General features: G+C 37.2%; 1 protein-coding gene across 1 annotated transcript in view; it reads left to right on the top strand.

Moving 5' to 3' along the window:
* Positions 1-7126: 7126 nt before the first annotated feature.
* Positions 7127-20824, top strand: part of slc26a5 (solute carrier family 26 member 5) — a 56778-nt gene continuing 43080 nt past the window's right edge. Inside the window, exons 1-3 of the mRNA XM_055159994.1 lie at positions 7127-7317; positions 15931-16216; positions 18723-18862. Coding sequence (XP_055015969.1) covers positions 16035-16216; positions 18723-18862 — 322 coding nt within the window. The 5' untranslated portion in view covers positions 7127-7317; positions 15931-16034. The remainder of the gene's footprint in view (positions 7318-15930; positions 16217-18722; positions 18863-20824) is intronic.

The following is a 20824-nucleotide window of genomic DNA, read 5'->3' on the forward strand; positions in this document are numbered from 1 at the left end:
GATTCTTTGGATAATCATTTTGAACCAAAACCAAATAACAGCACAAAACTGCCGTCATGTCCAGTGTTTTTGTTTTTAAGAATCACACTGAGAGGAAGAGTCAGTGCAGCTCTTTCAAATAAAATGTGCAATTCCACTGGAACTCCACAAGGGTGCGTGCTCTCTCCTTTGCTTTTTGTTCTGTGCACTAACATGTGTCAGACACTTTCAAACAGGCTTTTACTCTGAACATCAACACGTCAAACACCAAAGACACGTCCACTCACTTCAGGAGGAACTCGCACACACAGAGACCATCGCCCCGGGACAAAAACACACACAAATATCTGGACCCTGTGATTGACTTTAAAAAAACACACAGTGTGTTCTGTGTTGACATGTTTTTACACAGACAAAAACACAGATGTTTTACAGTTTGCAAAGCTCTGATTTACCGGTCAGTCTTGTTCCTACTCTCACCTATGTCATGAGCTTTTTGACCGAAAGGACGAACGGAAAGCGCTTGAAATGAGTTTCCTCCGCAGGGTGGTGCTCCTTAGAGATTGAGGAGCTCAGTCACACGGGAGGAGCTCGGAGTAGAGCCGCTGCTCTCCACGTCGAGAGGAGCCAGTTGAGGTGGCTCGGGCATCTGTTCCATGCCTCCTGGGCGCCTCTCGGGAGGTTTTTACAGACACACTCTATGTCTCTCGGCTCTCTTTTATCTGGGGTGAAGGAAGTCTGGGAGTCCCTGTTTTATAAGCGGACGAAAATGGATTGATGTTTCTCTCTGGAGGTGTTTGGCTCTGGACCTGAGAGACTCGAGGAAAGTGAGTCAGGTCATTAAACAGTCCCTCAGGCTGATGGGTGCGTCCCAGCTCAGTCCTGAGGCTCTGTACATCGAGCAGGTCACAGAGTATTACAATATTTTACAGCTGCTGTTATCAGTATTCCCTGTGATGCTGACTGTAGGCTCTGCTCTGTCTGAGGGTCGGGTGATATGGCCAAAAATTAAAATCTAGATATTTTTGCACACACTGGATGATTATGATTTTAATCTTAGCCAGAGCAGGAACTGTCGTCTTTCAGCCAGCGGAGGATCTTTACACTATTATTTAAGAAATAAACTGCCTTCAGTTATATTTGTAGAGATAAATATCTGTTATTTTAATTGCACAATATTCCTGCTTTGCAAGTAAAAAGTTCAGGAGTAAACCTGTTTCATAATAATCCTCAATTTCATGATTTTTCAAAATCTTGATTTTTAAAAATATTAATTAATCAAATAGATTTGATTTATTGCCCAGACCTTTTTTTCCCAGTGAGTCTCTCTCACCTTTTTACTCTTTAATTAAACTCCTTAACAGGACCATGAACGCCTGCTGCCCTCTGCTGCCCTCTGCTGCCCTCTGCTGCCCTCTGCTGCCCTCTGCTGCCCTCTGCTGCCCTCTGCTGGCTTTGAGGAGCTGGTGCAAAGTGTTGACCTCAGTGACTCTAATGAAACCACTTGGCTCATTACCAGAAGTAGGAGGAAGTACTCAGTTACATTTACTTAAAGTGACAGTGACATATCCATAGCAACAAGCAGGTTATGTACCCCCAAAGAAAAAGTTACACAGTGCACCTTTAAGGAACTGGAGTAATAAAAATATATGACACAATTGTACTTCTCAGACCACATACTTTTACTTGAATAACACGTTGTACAGTTGACTCAAAGTTGAGTTCCTCTTCCCACTGTGAGTAACTTTACACATGACAAAAGCTTTTTAATAATATGAAATGATTTGAACTTTTGTGTTTCTTGCATCTCTCCTGCAGATCATCTCATATTCCTCATTTTTGTGCCTTTGAAAATACCAGATTTTGTGTATTATTTTGAATTAAGTTTTTGTTATTTCATTTACATTAACTTCAAATGATAAAACAGATGTTTTGTCCAGACACTAAGTGTGTTTACAGCACATCAGTGTCCCGGGTATGATTGGTTTTTAGAGTATCCTGGTTTCATCATGGTGCATGTAAACGCAGTATCACGATTACTGCAACATAAAGTTGAGTTCACATGTGTCCAAAAGACAAACACTCACAACAATAGCGACATAAATAAAGTGACCGACATAAATAAAGTGATGAATTTAAATAAAGAGACCGACATAAATAAATAAAGTGATGAATTTAAATAAAGAGACCAACATAAATAAAGTGATGAATTTAAATAAAGAGACCAACATAAATAAAGTGATGAATTTAAATAAAGAGACCGACATAAATAAAGTGATGAATTTAAATAAAGAGACCAACATAAATAAAGTGATGAATTTAAATAAAGTGATCAACATAAATAAAGTGACCATAAATGAGTGATTTTACTGTAAAATAAAGAGCTGTGCTAAACCTGCACACGTCTGATCGAAAAATTAAACATGAAACATCTCTTATAAGATATACAGTACACACAGAACAGACTCAACATCAACAGAACATCCCTCTGTCACAGGGAGAACACTCATATTCCACTGAATTGTGTCCTTTCGTCAGACAGAAGCTGAGTTGAAGCTGAAGCTGAAGCTTATGACATCAACCTGTCCAGGGACTGAAGGTGGAAATTAGCAATTTTTCCTAGCACAAGCATATGTCCTCTTTGTGTTGCTCAATGTTTTTATGTGCATTGTCCCTGATAAATAAACACATAAACTAAACTAAACCACATAAGTGCACAAGGAGAAAGCTGTTTTTTTTCCCCCAGTGTTTACAGTTTATGCAAATGAGCCATGTAGTTTCTGTAAAACGTAAACAAATGTGACAAAGCTGCATTATATGATCAAATGTGCTGCTGATGATTTATATGTTGTAAAGTCGAGTTTATTTATGCAGAAGATTTTAATTAATGATCTGCAGTGTAGAACTTGTACAATAATGTCTGGAAACGTTGGGTTTGATCTGTGCAGTGGATCATAGCTCATTACCGCTGGTTAGGAAACTCCCGAACTTCCTCTGCTAAAGGAGCTCATGGTTTATATTTTTCCTGGTTTATTAGATTAAATAAAGTTAATTTTTGCGCTTGGCTTTTGTAAGATTATGTCAAGAAACCGGGATACTTCATTCGATCATGTACACGGGGATATGAGTTCCCTGGTTTCTCGTCGCACATGTAAACACAGTATCCTGAATATTTGCATAACCAGGATATGGATAATAACCAGGATAATGATGTACATGGAAACACACTCAGTTACTCCTACAACTAACCACCCTTATGGAACAGATAATACTCCCTACAACTGTACAACTCACCCTTATGGAACAGATAATACTCCCTACAACTGTACAACAACTCACCCTTATGGAACAGATAATACTCCCTACAACTGTACAACTCACCCTTATGGAACAGATAATACTCCCTACAACTGTACAACTCACCCTTATGGAACAGATAATACTCCCTACAACTGTACAACTCACCCTTATGGAACAGATAATACTCCCTACAACTGTACAACAATTCACTCTTATGGAACAGATAATACTCCCTACAACTGTACAACAATTCACTCTTATGGAACAGATAATACTCCCTACAACTGTACAACAATTCACTCTTATGTAACAGATAATACTCCCTACAACTGTACAACAATTCGCTCTTATGGAACAGATGATACTCCCTACAACTGTACAACAATTCGCTCTTATGGAACAGATAATACTCCCTACAACTGTACAACAACTCACCCTTATGGAACAGATAATACTCCCTACAACTGTACAACTCACCCTTATGGAACAGATAATACTCCCTACAACTGTACAACAACTCACCCTTATGGAACAGATAATACTCCCTACAACTGTACAACAACTCACCCTTACATGATAGATAATGCTCCCTACAACTGTACAACTCACCCTCATGTAACAGATAATACTTCCTACAACTGTACAACAATTCACCCTTATGTAACAGATAATACTCCCTACAACTGTACAACAACTCACCCTTATGGAACAGATAATACTCCCTACAACTGTACAACAATTCACCCTTACATGACAGATAATACTCCCTACAACTGTACAACAACTCACCCTTATGGAACAGATAATACTCCCTACAACTGTACAACAATTCACTCTTATGGAACAGATAATACTCCCTACAACTGTACAACAATTCACCCTTACATGACAGATAATGCTCCCTACAACTGTACAACAACTCACCCTTATGTAACAGATAATACTCCCTACAACTGTAGAACAACTCACCCTTATGGAACAGATAATACTCCCTACAACTGTACAACAATTCACTCTTATGGAACAGATAATACTCCCTACAACTGTACAACAATTCACCCTTACATGACAGATAATGCTCCCTACAACTGTACAACAACTCACCCTTATGGAACAGATAATACTCCCTACAACTGTACAACAATTCACTCTTATGGAACAGATAATACTCCCTACAACTGTACAACAATTCACCCTTACATGACAGATAATGCTCCCTACAACTGTACAACAACTCACCCTTATGGAACAGATAATACTCCCTACAACTGTACAACAACTCACCCTTATGGAACAGATAATACTCCCTACAACTGTACAACAATTCACTCTTATGGAACAGATAATACTCCCTACAACTGTACAACAATTCACCCTTACATGACAGATAATGCTCCCTACAACTGTACAACAACTCACCCTTATGGAACAGATAATACTCCCTACAACTGTACAACAACTCACCCTTATGGAACAGATAATACTCCCTACAACTGTACAACAATTCACTCTTATGGAACAGATAATACTCCCTACAACTGTACAACAATTCACTCTTATGGAACAGATAATACTCCCTACAACTGTACAACAACTCACCCTTATGGAACAGATAATACTCCCTACAACTGTACAACAACTCACCCTTATGGAACAGATAATACTCCCTACAACTGTTCAACAACTCACCCTTATGGAACAGATAATACTCCCTACAACTGTACAACACTTCACTCTTATGTAACAGATAATACTCCCTACAACTGTACAACACTTCACCCTCAAGTAACAGATAATACTCCCTACAACTGTACAACAACTCACCCTTATGTAACAGATAATACTCCCTACAACTGTGCAACAATTCACTCTTATGTAACAGATAATACTCCCTACAACTGTACAACACTTCACCCTCATGTAACAGATAACCCTATGTCCTGTCAATCTTTTTTTCCCTCATGACCTCTGGTATATAACTTTTTATCATTTTTATTACTTATTTTTCAATTTTATTTCGACTTGTACATTTATATTTACACAATTATGCTTTATTTTACACCAGTGTCTTGTTATTTTTGCTACTTATTTAGAATTTATTCATATTTTTGCTCTTGTTATTATATTTATATTATATTGTGATTTGTGAGCTACTATGTTCAAATAATTTTCCTTGTGGATCAATAAAGTTTGTCTAAGTCTAAATCTAAAAGCAATGCGACTCTTTTTTAGCGCTACTTCTGTGGGAAGAACTTCTGTACAGTGGAGTGTGTAAATAAGTGAACACTGTAGGCCTGTTTAACCCACACAGGTTGTACGGGATTGACTGATGTTAAATCCTCCGCCTGAGGGAAAGCAGAGATGTGCTTCACGTGGACCCGGGGCCCACATCCAAGCCTCGTGACGCAATACGTCATCACCCGCCCAGTGCGTGCGTAGATCCTCACAAGGACGTCTCACTCTGCAGCGCAACTTCTGCTTTACTACCGCTGCTGCTGCTGCTATGTTTGTTTATGTTCTGTCAAGTAAATACACAGAATACAATGAGAAAACCTTTATTTCTCCCACAAACATGAATGAAAAAACAGCATCAGTAGAAGCATAAAATCCAATCCACTTTATTTCTATAGCACATTACTAAAATAATCATGCTAGTCTTAAAATAATAAAACCAGTAAAATAAAATCATAGAATAGCAATAAATAAATAAAACCAATGAAAAAACATTAAACATAAATAAATTAAAAAACAAACAAACAAAATAAATAAAATGCTACAAATATATAAAACGTAAAAATATATATTGAAATAAATAAATAATGTATAAAATAATTATTTTAAATACAAATACAATACAATAATGTATTTAAAATGCAAAATAATGTATTTAAAATACAAAAACATGGATAAAATGAAAGGAACGATTATTTATATATACACACACACATATATACACTTTTAATTTTTACTATAACTTTTAAGAGCTTTATGTTTATTAGTTTTGTAGTTTTTATGTTTCTGTTTAAATTGTGGTATGGGGGGGGGGGGGGGGGGTGTTAATTAATGTATTAAAAATGTTTCTGTTGCATGTGAAGCACTTTGTGCTACATTTCAAATGTATGAAAAGTGCTATACAAATAAAGTTTGATTGATTGATTGATTGATTGATATATATCTATATATATATATATATATATAGATATATATATTATAGATATAGATATATTGTTGAGCAACATTTTTTTTTAGCAAAATCAACAACACTAACAAAAAAACAACACAAAACAAAAAAACACATACAAACAAACAAATAAAAAAATAAAAACAAGGGTATGTACATAACATATTCCGCTTTCCATGTAAACATCATTGATTGAATGGCCAAATCCACTGACCCACAGGTTGGCAGTGCGATTCCAGCTCTCACAGATGAATGCTGTTTTTGTGTCCTTGGGCAAGACACTTAACTCACCTTGCCCCGAGTGTCTGCGTACACTGGTGTATTGGTGGATTCATTGTTGTAAAGCGCAGTTAAAAAATATATGTATATTGTAACCATTTACCATTTTACCATATTAAACAAAAATAAATAAATAAATAAATAAATAAACAAACAGTCCTTTTTCTTCCGCTTATCGTCGTTTTTTTTTTTTTTTTTTTTTTTTTTACAAATAAATACATTAATTAATTACAATGAACTAATAACTACTATTAAAATAAAAAAAATAAAAATAAAATAAAAACTCTAAACTTTAAAACACCGTTCGTCGGTGCGTAGTGACAGGTCTCGCGCAGACCGGATCTCGTCGCGTGTCTGTTCCAGCCCCTCGCCTCCCTCCCCCCGGACGCTCTCTGCTCCCTCCTCTCTCCGAGCGCTTCTCTCTCTGTGTCTCTGCTTCTCCTCAGCTCCGATCCGGCTCCAGCCCTTTCGTCCTGGTGAAACTTTAACCTCGGTCATCGCCGCTCGCGGGGTTCCGTTTACCGCCCCCCCGCCTTCCCCCGGCTCCGCAGCATCCTCGCAGCCGCCCACAGAAGCAGGTAAGCCGGGTAAAACCGCCTAGCATCCCCCGGCGTTAGCTTCATCCAGGTCCACGGGCTCAGCTTCCCTCTACAACTTTACAAAAACACACCGTTTATCACTATTCTTTTACACCTTATTACAGCACACGATTTGTAAGTTATTCTGTTAATAGTTCGCGATAAGATCTTTATAAATTAACGCTCTTTTTTAGCCAGCTTCTTGTTTTTAAAGATAAAGAAGGACACGAGAGAAGCACGAATGAACTTAACAACCTCATTGAAATGTATTGGAATGTGTGAACTAGACTTTAATTTAAGTATTTTTATTCACATCTGACTGTAATAATAGTTCTAATAATCATTTATGGTAGTAACTGTGGTGTTAAACTGTATTTATTATTGATTTTTAAGAAGCTGTGCAAAGTTATGAATGGTAATAGATGGTTTACTTTAAAGTACACAGCTCCCAATCAATAATATAGACATACAGGTTTGAAATACTACTACTACTACTACTACTACTACTACTACTACTACTAAAACTACTACTACTACTACTATACTACTAAAACTACTACTACTACTACTACTACTACTAAAACTACTACTACTACTACTACTAAAACTACTAAAACTACTACTACTACTACTACTAAAACTACTACTACTACTACTAAAACTACTACTACTACTACTACTACTAAAACTACTACTACTACTACTACTACTAAAACTACTACTACCACTACTACTGCTACTACTACTACTACCACTACTACCACTACCACTACCACTACCACTACTACTACTACTACAACCACTACTACTATGTAATACATATAAGACTAATACAAATCCAGTCTTCACCTTGCAAAAAATGCAATAAGAGCAATCACATTATCATCTTATAACGAATCAATTTCAATAATCAATTTATAAACCTTCAAACTCTGAAATTTTTTGATTTAGTCCACCTTTATACACTGAAAATCATGTTCAAAGTAAAAATAATCTCCTGTCAGAATCTTTACAGAACATGTTCAAAACTCGAAAGAGCCGATACGAGCTCAGAGTCGTGGTCACGTTTATCAAAAAAAAAAATCTGAACAAACATTATGAAATTTTGTGAATCTGTTAAAGGGCTGGAGCTCTGGAACAAATGTACAGAAAACCTAAAACTGCACTAATCTCTTTCACTTTATAAAGAAGTTTAAATGTTTAACTCTGGACAGATACATGAAATATGATACTTAGTTTGTGCTGTAGTACTTTGTTGTACTGTTTCTGATTTGTTTGTTTCCTCTCGCTGTATTTATGAAGATGAACTGGTGTTAGGATGACGCTCTGATAAACAAATAAAGGGTAAAGGCAGAATAAGCTCAAGCTTCAGCCTGCACCTTTTCGGTCTGTGTATGTTAAATATGACTGTTTGTGAATTAATGTCAGAATATACCTGTAACCGAAATAAATAAATAATCAATCAATCAGTCAAATAAATAATCAATGTTGTATTTACCCGGGACAGTCCCAGTGTTCAGCCCTGTGTCCCCAGTCCCAGCAGATTTATCTAAAACTATTGATTTGTCCCAGTTTTATACAAGAAATGTGCCAAGTGTCCCTATTGTTGACCAATTTGATCCCTGCCAACAGTAAACAGAGGCATAAATTGTCTAGTATTTTTTTGTTTTAGGTTTTTGTTAAGGTGTAAAAAGGAAATATGACTGTACTGACTCATGTTATCGTGAATAAGTCATGAGTTACGCACTTGTTTCGCAATTTTATTATTTCCAATCACGACCAACCCAAGGCTCTCCCCGTTTTATTTTGAAAATCTGGTTACCCTACTACTACTACTACTACTACTACTACTACTACTACTACTACTACTATTACTGCTACTACTACTGCTACTACTGCACTTCTTGCCAGTGTTATATATTTGAAAACCCTTCTGAAGAATTTGAACTTTGACTTTTGACTGTGATCTTTAGATACTCTATACTCTATATATCTCATATATGCTGCTACTACTACTACTACTACTACTACTACTACTACTACTACTACTACTACTACTGCTACTACTACTACTACTGCATAGATATTACTACATTTCTTACCAGTGTTAATTTTGTCAACTAAAATATTTTTGTCAATGCCATATTTGAAGAAGTTTCTGAAAAAGACTTTGTACAACTGTGACTGTGACTATTGACTACTACTGCTGCTACTGCGACTGGTACTGCTACTACTACTACTACTACTACTACTGCTACTACTACTACTACTACTACTACTACTACTACTACTACTACTACTACTACTACTACTACTACTACTGCTACTACTACTACTACTACTACTACTACTACTACTACTACTACTACTACTACTACTACTACTACTACTACTACTACTACTACTACTACTACTACTACTACTACTGCTGCTGCTACTACTACTACTTCTACTACTGCTACTACTATCTTAAGCATGTACTAAACAATGCAAATTGGAAGATATATTAAATGTCAAGTACTGTTTTGTACAAAGTACCACCTAATAATAATAATAATAATAATAATAATAATAATACATAATACTTGTATAGTAGAGGTGTAACGATATCCAAGTCTCACGATACAATATCATCACGGTAATCATCTTATTTTACAATATTGATTGCGATATCGTGGGAAAGGTCACGATATGGTGGGAAGGCTCATGATATTATGATATTATAAATAGACAAGACACACATTATCAAATGCTTTGACCAGTAGGGGTGTAAGAAAATATCGATTCAGTGATATATCGTGATACTTCATTGTGCAATTCTTATATCGATTCAAAATGTGTCTGAATCGACTTTTAAAACTCATGTTTTTCATGAAAAAATCATAAGTTCAATTTACTGGTCTCATGATTTGAAAATTTGAATAAACTGTATTTCATTTGATTTAGTTTTTGTGAATGTTACATGACCAAAATATTATACATAATTAGTGATAAGTCACTATATATTGTCCTTTGTTTTAGTATCAGGATATATCGGGATATATTGAATCGTGACAGGCATATCGTGATGTGTATCGTATCGTCAGACTCATGGCAATGCACATCCCTACTGACCGGTCATTTGGTACAACATTTATTGTCAAATTCTAGGGACGTAACGATATCCAAATCTCACGGTACGATATTATCACGATATGCATCTCATGATACGATATTTATTGCGATATTTTGAAAAGGTTAATAATTAAAGAGGGGACACTTTTAAAATCCTTTGACAAGATTTTGATGTGATTTATTTCCATCATAATCCTAAGAATTCAAGTTAAAAACATATTTCTTTGTGTTGTCTGCGCTGAAATGAATCATGGGATATGTAGTTCTCTATGTTTATAAGCTGTTGCTGCTATAAAACCATGCATTTAAGCAAAATAACTTGTGATCTGATATATTGTAACAGCCCACGATATTATTGTGAGACTTTTGACGATACGATATCACAATATTTTGGTTATATTTCGCTTTTCAAGATACTCAAAGACGCTTTGCATGAGGAGACAAACAAAGGCAAACAAGAGAACAAGACAAGACAAAGACAGACCTAAGATAATATGTTTCTTTATGATTATTATCTTACTGTTTTCTATGTTTTTTAGTAGTTGTATTGTGTTTGTACTGTATATTTTCTTCTACTGCGATTGTCATTGTCTGCCCTGTGTTTGTGTACAGCACTTTGGCCTACTGTAAAGTTTTTGAAGTGTTTTATAAATAAAGTTGGTGTGGTATGAGTACAAGAAAAAGTAAAAAAAAAACAAAAACAACTCACTACAGTGCATCTTTTGGAAGGTACAAAGCTGAAGTTAATTGTTCTAAATATCTTGTTTACAGTTGTTTACTTTTCATGCCGTATAATTATTTACTATTTCACATCATCTAACATTAGTTCAATTTCAAATAACCTTTATGTACTTAAATATATTACTATAGACGTCCCTGCTTTGTCCCATATTTTCCATCGACCTCTGCCGCAAAACATTTGAGTAAGAGTGAGGAAATTTGACGTAAGAGGATTTCCAAACTCTTTGCTTTCTGCGTCGACCGGTGACCAATATTTGAGCATGAAATCCCGGCCTGAAAACTGCACCCGAGCTTCAGCCTCTTATCTGTGAGGAAATGTAAACAGGCTCTCGCCGCCGTGTTTTCACTTGAACTCAACGGCTGTTTTGGTTTGACAAGAGGTTCCCAAACGGCGGCACGGGTCTCGAGGCTAAAATGAAAAACAGCAACAAGAAAAACTAAAAAAACATTCTGATTATTCTATTAAAATCATGTGCAATATTAAGTGCTTTTAGACAAAAAATTATGTTGTTCCAATGCCTGATTTTATACTCTATTGCCATTGCACCCCCATATCTCCACCAACGTTCAATCTTGCCTAAAAATTTTCAAAAGACAACCTCAGAGTTTTCAAAATTAGACTACAATAAAGAAAAAAGTCCATATTAGGGTTTATAATTCACTAGAGATGCAACAATAACCGAAATATCGTGATATCGTATCGTCAAAGTTCTCGCAATAATATCTAAGCTAAAAAAAGACAGAGAGAACTACGTAGACCATGATCCTTTGCTCCATTTCAGTGCAGACGACAAGAAGAAATAACAGTTCTAACACTTTTAAGTCTTAGTTCTTTGGATTAAATCTTGTCGAGGCATTTTAAGAGGAAAAAATCGCATATTAGTCTCCACAAAATACCGCTATAAATATCGTATCGAGATGTATATTGTGAAAATATCGTACTGAGACATTTGGATATTGTTACATCCCTAATCGTGAGACTCTCCATCATATCGTGAGCTTTCCCACGATATCACAATAAATATTGTACCGTGAGGTTCATACCGTGACGACATCGTATCGTGAGACTTGGATATCGTTACACTTTTATAATTCACTACAGGAGCTAACTACATTTAAACTTCCTTAAAACAGCAGAGGAGTGTTGGGGGTTTGGGTGCGGCCACATCCATAAAACATTCTGCATTTGCATTTTAGTGAGCACTTCCATTGAAAACCTTCACCCCCCACAGCTCCTCCAACCAAACAAACCTGGCACCGCCCCAGTTTGAAACATTACTTTGCTTTGCCTAAAACAACAGCTTTTTATTATAAAATAAAGTAATATTGTTTTGCTCCAGTACAGCTGGGCCCAGTCAAGCAGAAGTAAACATCAAGGCCAAAAATTGAAGTTAATGCATCTGATATAAAAATGTATTGAACAGATACATATGTACTCTAGTTTATCAAACTGTTGACCTTTTTTCTGTACCATTTTTGGTTCTAAAGTTCCATACGTTTTAAACAGACCATGAATGAAACATGGAACAAAAATTATTTCCCAAATTTCACAGACCTGCAAATCATGTAAATAAATGTTTGTATTTCATCATATCTTGTGTTATTTGATCTTTGAACTGTTGATGAAGGTACATGATTAAAAAAAAAAAAAAAAAGTATTTAAAATGATAAAAATTTAGCTTGGAAGGACTGACATATTTTATAGAAATAGTTTCCTTTCATTTTGAAGTAATATTAAAGTATTCAGAAAATAAAAGCTGACAAATAATGTAAAATCATGCACCTTCTACTTGTTTGCACAATTTTCCCTCTGTTACTTTTCCCTCCGTTACCATGACCTTTCTTAATAAAAAATCTCATTAGTCAAAAAGTAAGAGGTTTTTCAACCTAATCTTGTACCATATGGTAGAAAACTATATGAAGCAAATATTCAAACCAGTTTGTTAAGGATATGTAAGTGAGAACCGCTAGTTTTTTTATTTTTTGTCAACAACTTGAAAGAATATCACAGGTTTAACTTGACCCTGTTGGAGTGTAACTCTTTCCTACATTCTGATACTTTACTTATTTCAATAGTCCCTCTAGTTTCTGAATAAGAGACATTTGAATGTAAAAAAATCTGCCCCTGTTTCCCTCTGTTATTGCTTGACCGGACCCAGATATATTCTAAAAGCACCTCTTGAATCATTTAATGTGATGATACAGTATCAGTATCGTGGGCTGCTGTATCAAGTATTTTTTGATATATTTTACTAAATAATTTGGATACAGCTACAGTTTTTATTAGCTTGTTTAGAGGAAGGAAACTCATTTATGTGACACATTTGACATTTTCACTGTTTTGATTATTAAAATGTTTGTGTTTCATATGAACTTTGCACAAGAAGTGGTTTAACAAACACTTTTACTATAATTATTTATATTAAACTGTATTGAATCGATTTAAAATATATCGTATCAAATCGAAAGCTCATTTTATCACGATATGTATCGTATTGTGGCCTATGTATCGAGGTATGTGTCATATCAGCAACTTCTTATCGATACCCAGCCCTAGTCTTGAGGTCAAAATGAGACAACTGTGTACTGTGGCCGATATCGTGATATTAAGAATATATCGAGACATTTTTTAAACACTAAATGGACTCTGACATATCGTATATATTGATATAATGCTTATGTTTCATTCTGATTTTGCCTCTTTGCTTGTTTGCCTCCTCTGTGCTCGCACCCGCCTCCTTGGTTTTGTGACCCCTCCCCTCGCCTGTTGTCTCACTCACTCACTACTCACACTGAACGTTGGTGCCAACAGAAGCTTCTAGCACCACGAACCTTTTCCACCATTTAGTCGTGTCCTTTAGTGTGACAGAAGCTGATCCGCATCAGAGGCAGAAGGAAAGAGCAATTTTTTTCAACGCTTACAGTTTATACAAATGATGTGGTAATGTGGTTTTAAGTTTCGCTTCTATAAAACATAAACAAATGTGGCAAAGCTGCATTAAACTCATTATAATGTCAAATGGACTGATGTGGGTCTAGAGTGTTTATGGTGTATATGTTTTAAAGTTCAGTAATGTAAAGTTTATTTATGCAGAAGATTTTGATTCTCCTTCCTGAGCTAAAGGAGTTCAAGATGAGCTTGAGTTGAGTTGTTTTATTTATTTATTTATTTTGAATGAAAAGAAGGCAATATGTATTACTAAATTATTATTTTTGTATACAGGGATTTATTTATTTATACATTTTTATGTCGCAAAAGCACTTTGTTCCTGCATGAACTGCCTCTTTGCACTTGTGGAATTTGGCAGATTTGTTTTTGCAGGAGTTTTTGGGGGGTTATTTTTCCTGTACAAATATCGAGATATGTATCGTATATCGAGATATAGCAAAATATATCAAGATATATTCTTTTATATTATTTTCTACATCTAATTATACAGTATATCTATCAAACCATGACGTAAGGCTGGTGCACTGTTAGCATGCTAGTTGATACAGCTTCATTGCAAACAGTTTAAAATGAACCAGTTCTATTTTTCATGTTTTAAGATGGTAAAAAAAAATCAGAGACAGTGCCTTTAAAGGTGCATTTGGCAACTTTTTTGATGAAGGATCCACTACCTACTTGTCTCCATGGAGATTATTGCTTTACCTGGAATGTTCCACGGTATGACATTAAACATTAAACCCTTATTTCAAATACTGTGTTGAAGTGTGGCGGAACACTTACCAATGTACACTTCATCCATTGATTATATTTCAGAAACGAGCTTTGCGAATTATCCATAAAGTTGTTTTTTTTTTAGAACACACCCATAATCTTTTTATTCAATCCAAGCTCCTAAAGATTCCTGATCTTGTAAAATATTATACACTTAGTAATTTTATTCAGAGCATGCAACAATTTACTACCACGTAATGTTCAATGCTTGTTCAAAATGGGAGAAAAAAAGAGAAATTTAAAATTGCCTAATGTTCAAAGTACATGTAAAAGTTTCTGTGTGTCTGTATGTGGTGTAAAACTCTGGAACAGTCTGGATACACGTCTCAAGCAATGCCAAAATATCCATAAATTCAAGTTGTTCTGTAATTATATGGTTTGGTTACAGTTTATAGAGAGTGGATCATAATATTACGACAATACTTCCTTCTGTAGTGCTGGTTTCTGTTTATTGCTTTGTTACCATTGCTGGTTTGTGCTGCCCGTTACGTTACTTGTATTTGTTGTTTCTTAACTTTGCCTGTATCCTTAACTTTACCATTGTTGGTCTGATTATGTTATACTACCAAACTCTAACAGTGACTCTTTGTCTGCACTTGTAAATAGTTCATATAGTTTAATTCAAAATGTCTGAAAAATGCAAAAGAAAGCTCTTTGTGGCATTTTTTTTTTTTTTTGGTGGTTATTTTCAATTCTATTATGATTTTCACTTACGTTATATGTTCCATTGAATAAGACTGTAAATCTTTAACTTGCCCAAAATAAATACATAAAATAAAAAAAACAAAAAAACATATCCATCTGGGATTTATTCTTTACGGTTGTTTTTGTTGTACTGTAATGTAACACTGTAATCCGCTCGTCTCCCTCGTGATAGTAGATTTAATCTATAGTGTGGAACATTCTAGACAGCGCAATAAGATTTCCATGGAGACAGGCAGGTGGCAGACAAATTGCCGTTGTAACTGTAATCATATTTGCATTTCATTTGAATATCTGATAAACGTGTCTGATTCTCGCTCTTGTCTCTGTTGCAGTTCTTCGATAACAGTGGAATGAGGATTGACCGGACGCAGAGATGAGTTGGTGTTGACGTTGCAGATTTCGATCAGGTTTAACGGACTCTCCCTCCTTCTCCGCGATGGAGGACCCCCCCACCCCGTCCACCTCCTCCCCACCTCCCCCCTCCTCCCCCTCCGCCTCCTCCGCCCTCGTGTTCCGCGTGAACAGACCCGTGTACGATGAGGAAAAACTCGAGTCCCAGCTCCACAAGAAGGACACGCCCTCGGTGACGATCAAACAGAGGATCTCTCAGCAGTGTCAGTAAGTTAAAGCTCACATGTTCACAACGCACCGTTTACTTTAACTGGATTTTAATTGGAAAAGTATCAGACTGATCACACGTTTGAAATGATTACCGTATTTTCCAGACTATAAGGCTGCGTTCAGACTGCAGCCTGAAGTGACCCAAATCCGATTTTTTGGCCTCTATGTGACCTGTATCTGATCTTTTAATGACAGTCTGAACGACACAGATCTGATTTTTTCAAATGTGACCCAGGACACTTGGATATGTGCTCCTGAAACTGATACATATCTGATCTTTTGACATGTGACTTCAGTGTGAACGGCCAAAGTGCATTCATCCACCTACACGTTATCAACAAGCCACAAACGTCACTATTCTGCACTGAAGTAGGTGAAAATTGTTAATGAACTCCATGTCACTGAAGTGAAGCACATCACCACTCACCACTCTTGGCTCCGTCTCCACATCCACACGTTCCTTTCAACGGACGTCGCTGCCGCTGCCCCACAAAACACCACGACCAAAAACCTCGTCCTTCTCCTTCTCAATCTCCTCCTTAAAACAAGTAAGTTGTTCATGTTCTGGCTCCGGTACGAGAGGAACTTTAAAATCTCCAGGTGCTCGATGCTGCGTCCATGTTTGGACAACTTCTGTAAACACAGAGACGCTCGCTGCGGTTGACGTCGTCGTGTCTCCAGTGTCACATGTGGGACACTTTTGGGCCGTTTAATGTTCACACTGGAGTCACATACAAGTCACATTTAATTGGAAATGTGAACGACCTCACAAAAACATCGGATTTCACAAAAAAATCGGAATTGAGCGTTAAGCCCTGCAGTCTGAATGTAGCCTTAGTCACTCTGGAGTATAAGTCGCACCAGCCAAAAAATGAGTAATGAAGAAGAAAAAAACATATATAAGTCGCACTTTTTGGGGAAATGTATTTTGTAAAATCAGAGACCAGGAACTGACATTTTATCTTGAAAGCCAAGTTCTAGTAAAAACAATAGAAGAGAGAACAACAGACTGTTAACGTCACATATGAACAGTTCTTCAGATAAACTATAACATAAACAACAGAACAGAACAAGTTTAACAAACTCTCCATCTCACTCCAAATCACTAAATCCATTCAATTCTTCATCCTCGGTGTCACTTCTCCGGACATAAACCGTAGATCCATGAGGTAAACAGAGCGTCACTTCCTCTTCTGTGTCACTGTCGTCAGACTCAGCATCAGTTCCAGTTAGAATTATTCGGGTCTTTCTGAATCCCGACAGGATGGTTTCGGTGTCACTGAAGTTCAGGCTTTGTCCATCCATCCAGTGACTTCAGGAAAGTTTCATGCTGCATCCTCCCGGTTACAGTGAAGTTTTGTTCTCCATCCACACTTTCCACCAGCCAATCACAAGTTTCTCGCTCACTCCAAACTTTCTTTCTGCTGCTCGATTACCGTTTTCGGCTGAATATTTCACGACTTGCAGCAGGACAGAGGCTCTTTCTGCAGGAGACATGCGCAGTAGAGCCAAGTGACAGTGGTTCAGGAGTGGTTCACCCTCTCGAGACTGTCCGACACACTGAACCCCAACACCTGGTCCCAGCCCTGCAAAGACGTGGTCACATGGGGTTTGCAGACTTCTGATTGGCCGCTGCATGTTGTTACAGTCTCCATGCAGAAGCACCCAAGAATACAAGGCCTTTTTAACACCGACTATAAACCTGTTCTAATGCCCATTTAAGAGAATAGGTGCAGTGTGACTTCTTGGCACATTTTACACAAATGAACCAACATTATGTCATATTTAAGAAGCAAAACATCTCCCATATTCTCTTGACATGAACGTGACTGCGTTTAACCGGAAGTGCCGGCACAGAAAAGCACGGTTAGGAGTGTTTAGAGACAGAAGTGGGTGGGGCCGAATAAGGTGGATAATCATAATGAATTAGTGCGAAAGCTTGTTCCAGGTTAATGTACATGACCAAACAACAGGTTTAGTGGGATTAAGGTCATTGTCTCCTGCGGCTGTAACTGGTTCTTATTGTGACAGATAAAACCTGCTGGATCCTTTTAAAGAGCCTGAAAAGTGTTCTGAAAATACCTCAGACTGTAAACGTGTTTGTATCTTCATGTTAAAGCTGCATCGTGTTACTTCTCTGGTTTAGGGTCCGTCAAACGCTTTTCTCCATGGAGACGTTTTTGCTTTGTCTGGAATGTTTCGCAGTTTGACATAAAATATTTTTATCATCATGGAGCCCAAACCAGACCAAGTTACAGGTCAGATCTGCGTAGAGGCGACCCCACTCACAGCCAGAATGTTTGTTTTTCCGAGTATTTTTGAGCTTTAAAACCACCTGTAATTGAATAAAAGTAAAGTATAGCTGTTTAATGTCACACTGTGGAACATTCCAGGCAGAGCAAGGACGTATCCATAGAAATAAGCAGGTGACGGTCCCCCAAAACAAAAAGTTACGATATTTTTTAAGTTTCACCTGTGTGTGTGTGTGTGTGTGTGTGTTCAGGTGCTCGGCGCAGAGAGCCCGGGCGCTCGTCTTCAGTCTGCTCCCCGTGCTGTCGTGGCTGCCGTCGTATCCCTTCAAACAGTACATCTTCTCAGACGTGGTGTCCGGACTCAGCACTGGAGTGGTGCAGCTGCCTCAGGGTCGGTCACACTCTGACAAATCAACAATATTATTCACATTTGACATTTTTGACATTTGACAATAAAGGCTTTCTATTCTATTCTATTTGTATGAGGACTAAGGGGAGCTGGGTTAAAGCGTTCGATTAAGTTTAGTTCTAAGTTAAAGCAGGACTCACATGACCTTTGTGAGTGTAGCTGGAAAAAAAAGAACATATCCACAACTGTAGATATAAAAGTAAATAAAATATAAAACCAATCCTTCATTCAGGTTATTACTTTGAAGATTTGTAAGAAATTAAATAACCAACAAATTGTGTCTTAAATGTTAGATTTAACATTTCCAAAACATCAATTTACTTATTTCAATATTTATTTGAAAACACAGAGGAGCAGCTGGATTGCCACCTAATGATGTCATTAGGTGGGACAAAGCAGGTGTAAAATAGGACGGAAGCAGGACTGATTTAGGGCTAGACCAGGACTAAACCAGGACCGATTTAGGTCTAGACCAGGACTGAACCAGGACAGATTTAGGTTTAGGCCAGGACTAAACCAGGACCGATTTAGGTCTAGACCAGGACTGAACCAGGTCCGATTTAGGTCTAGACCAGGACTAAACCAGGACAGATTTAGGTCTAGGCCAGGACTAAACCAGGACCGATTTAGGTCTAGACCAGGACTGAACCAGGTCCGATTTAGGTCTAGACCAGGACTGAACCAGGTCCGATTTAGGTCTAGGCCAGGACTAAACCAGGACAGATTTAGGTTTAGGCCAGGACTAAACCAGGACCGATTTAGGTCTAGACCAGGAATAAACCAGGACAGATTTAGGTCTAGACCAGGACTAAACCAGGACAGATTTAGGTTTAGGCCAGGACTAAACCAGGACCGATTTAGGTCTAGACCAGGAATAAACCAGGACAGATTTAGGTCTAGACCAGGACTAAACCAGGACCGATTTAGGTCTAGACCAGGAATAAACCAGGACAGATTTAGGTCTAGACCAGGACTAAACCAGGACCGATTTAGGTCTAGACCGGGACTAAACCAGGACCGATTTATGTCCAGACTGGGACTAAACCAGGACCGATTTAGGTCTAGACCAGGACTAAACCAGGAGTAAACCAGGACTCATTCAGATCTGAACAAGTACTAAATATGGATGCACCGATCTGCAGCTTTTTCAGTTCCGATACAATTTTTTAAGTATCTACTGATATCAACCGATACCAGAGAGAGAGAAAACAGCATTTATTTCTTTTTAAATTAAATTAAAATAAGACAAAACTGATCCAAATGTGTTACGTAACTCTTGTTTATCTCTCAAGTAACAGAACAGCTTTGTATAAATAAAAATTTTAACATTTTTTGGACCTTCTGGCAAGCTACGAGCAGTAAATAGTGTTGTTAAATCAATTTACCGTATTTTTCGGAGTATAAGTTACACCAGCCAAAAAATGTGTAATGAAGAAGAAAAAAACATATATAAGGCGGGGAAAGTTGGGGAAATGTATTTTATAAAATCAAAGACCAGGAATCGACATTTCATCTTAAAAGTCAAGTTGTAGTAAAAACAATAGAAGAGAGAACAACAGACTGTTAACGTCACATATGAACAGTTCTTCAGATAAACTATAACATAAACAACAGAACAGAACAAGTTTAACAAACTCTCCATCTCACTCCAAATCACTAAATCCATTCAATTCTTCATCCTCGGTGTCACTTCTGAACAACTCCACGACCTCCGGAGGTAAACAGAGCGCCGCTTCCTCTTCTGTGTCGCTGTCGTCAGACTCAGCATCAGTTCCAGTTAGAATTATTCGGGTCTTTCTGAATCCCGACAGGATGGTTTCGGTGTCACTGAAGTCCAGACTTTGTCCATCCATCCAGTGACTTCAGGAAAGTTTCATGGTTCCCGTGAAGCTGTGTTCTCCATTCCCACTTTCCTCCAGTCCCTCACAAGTTTCTCGCTCACTC

This window comes from Boleophthalmus pectinirostris, unplaced genomic scaffold (assembly GCF_026225935.1).
Source record: "Boleophthalmus pectinirostris isolate CB_2022bp ecotype Guang Dong unplaced genomic scaffold, ASM2622593v1 HiC_scaffold_2826, whole genome shotgun sequence".
NCBI lineage: Eukaryota > Metazoa > Chordata > Actinopteri > Gobiiformes > Gobiidae > Boleophthalmus > Boleophthalmus pectinirostris.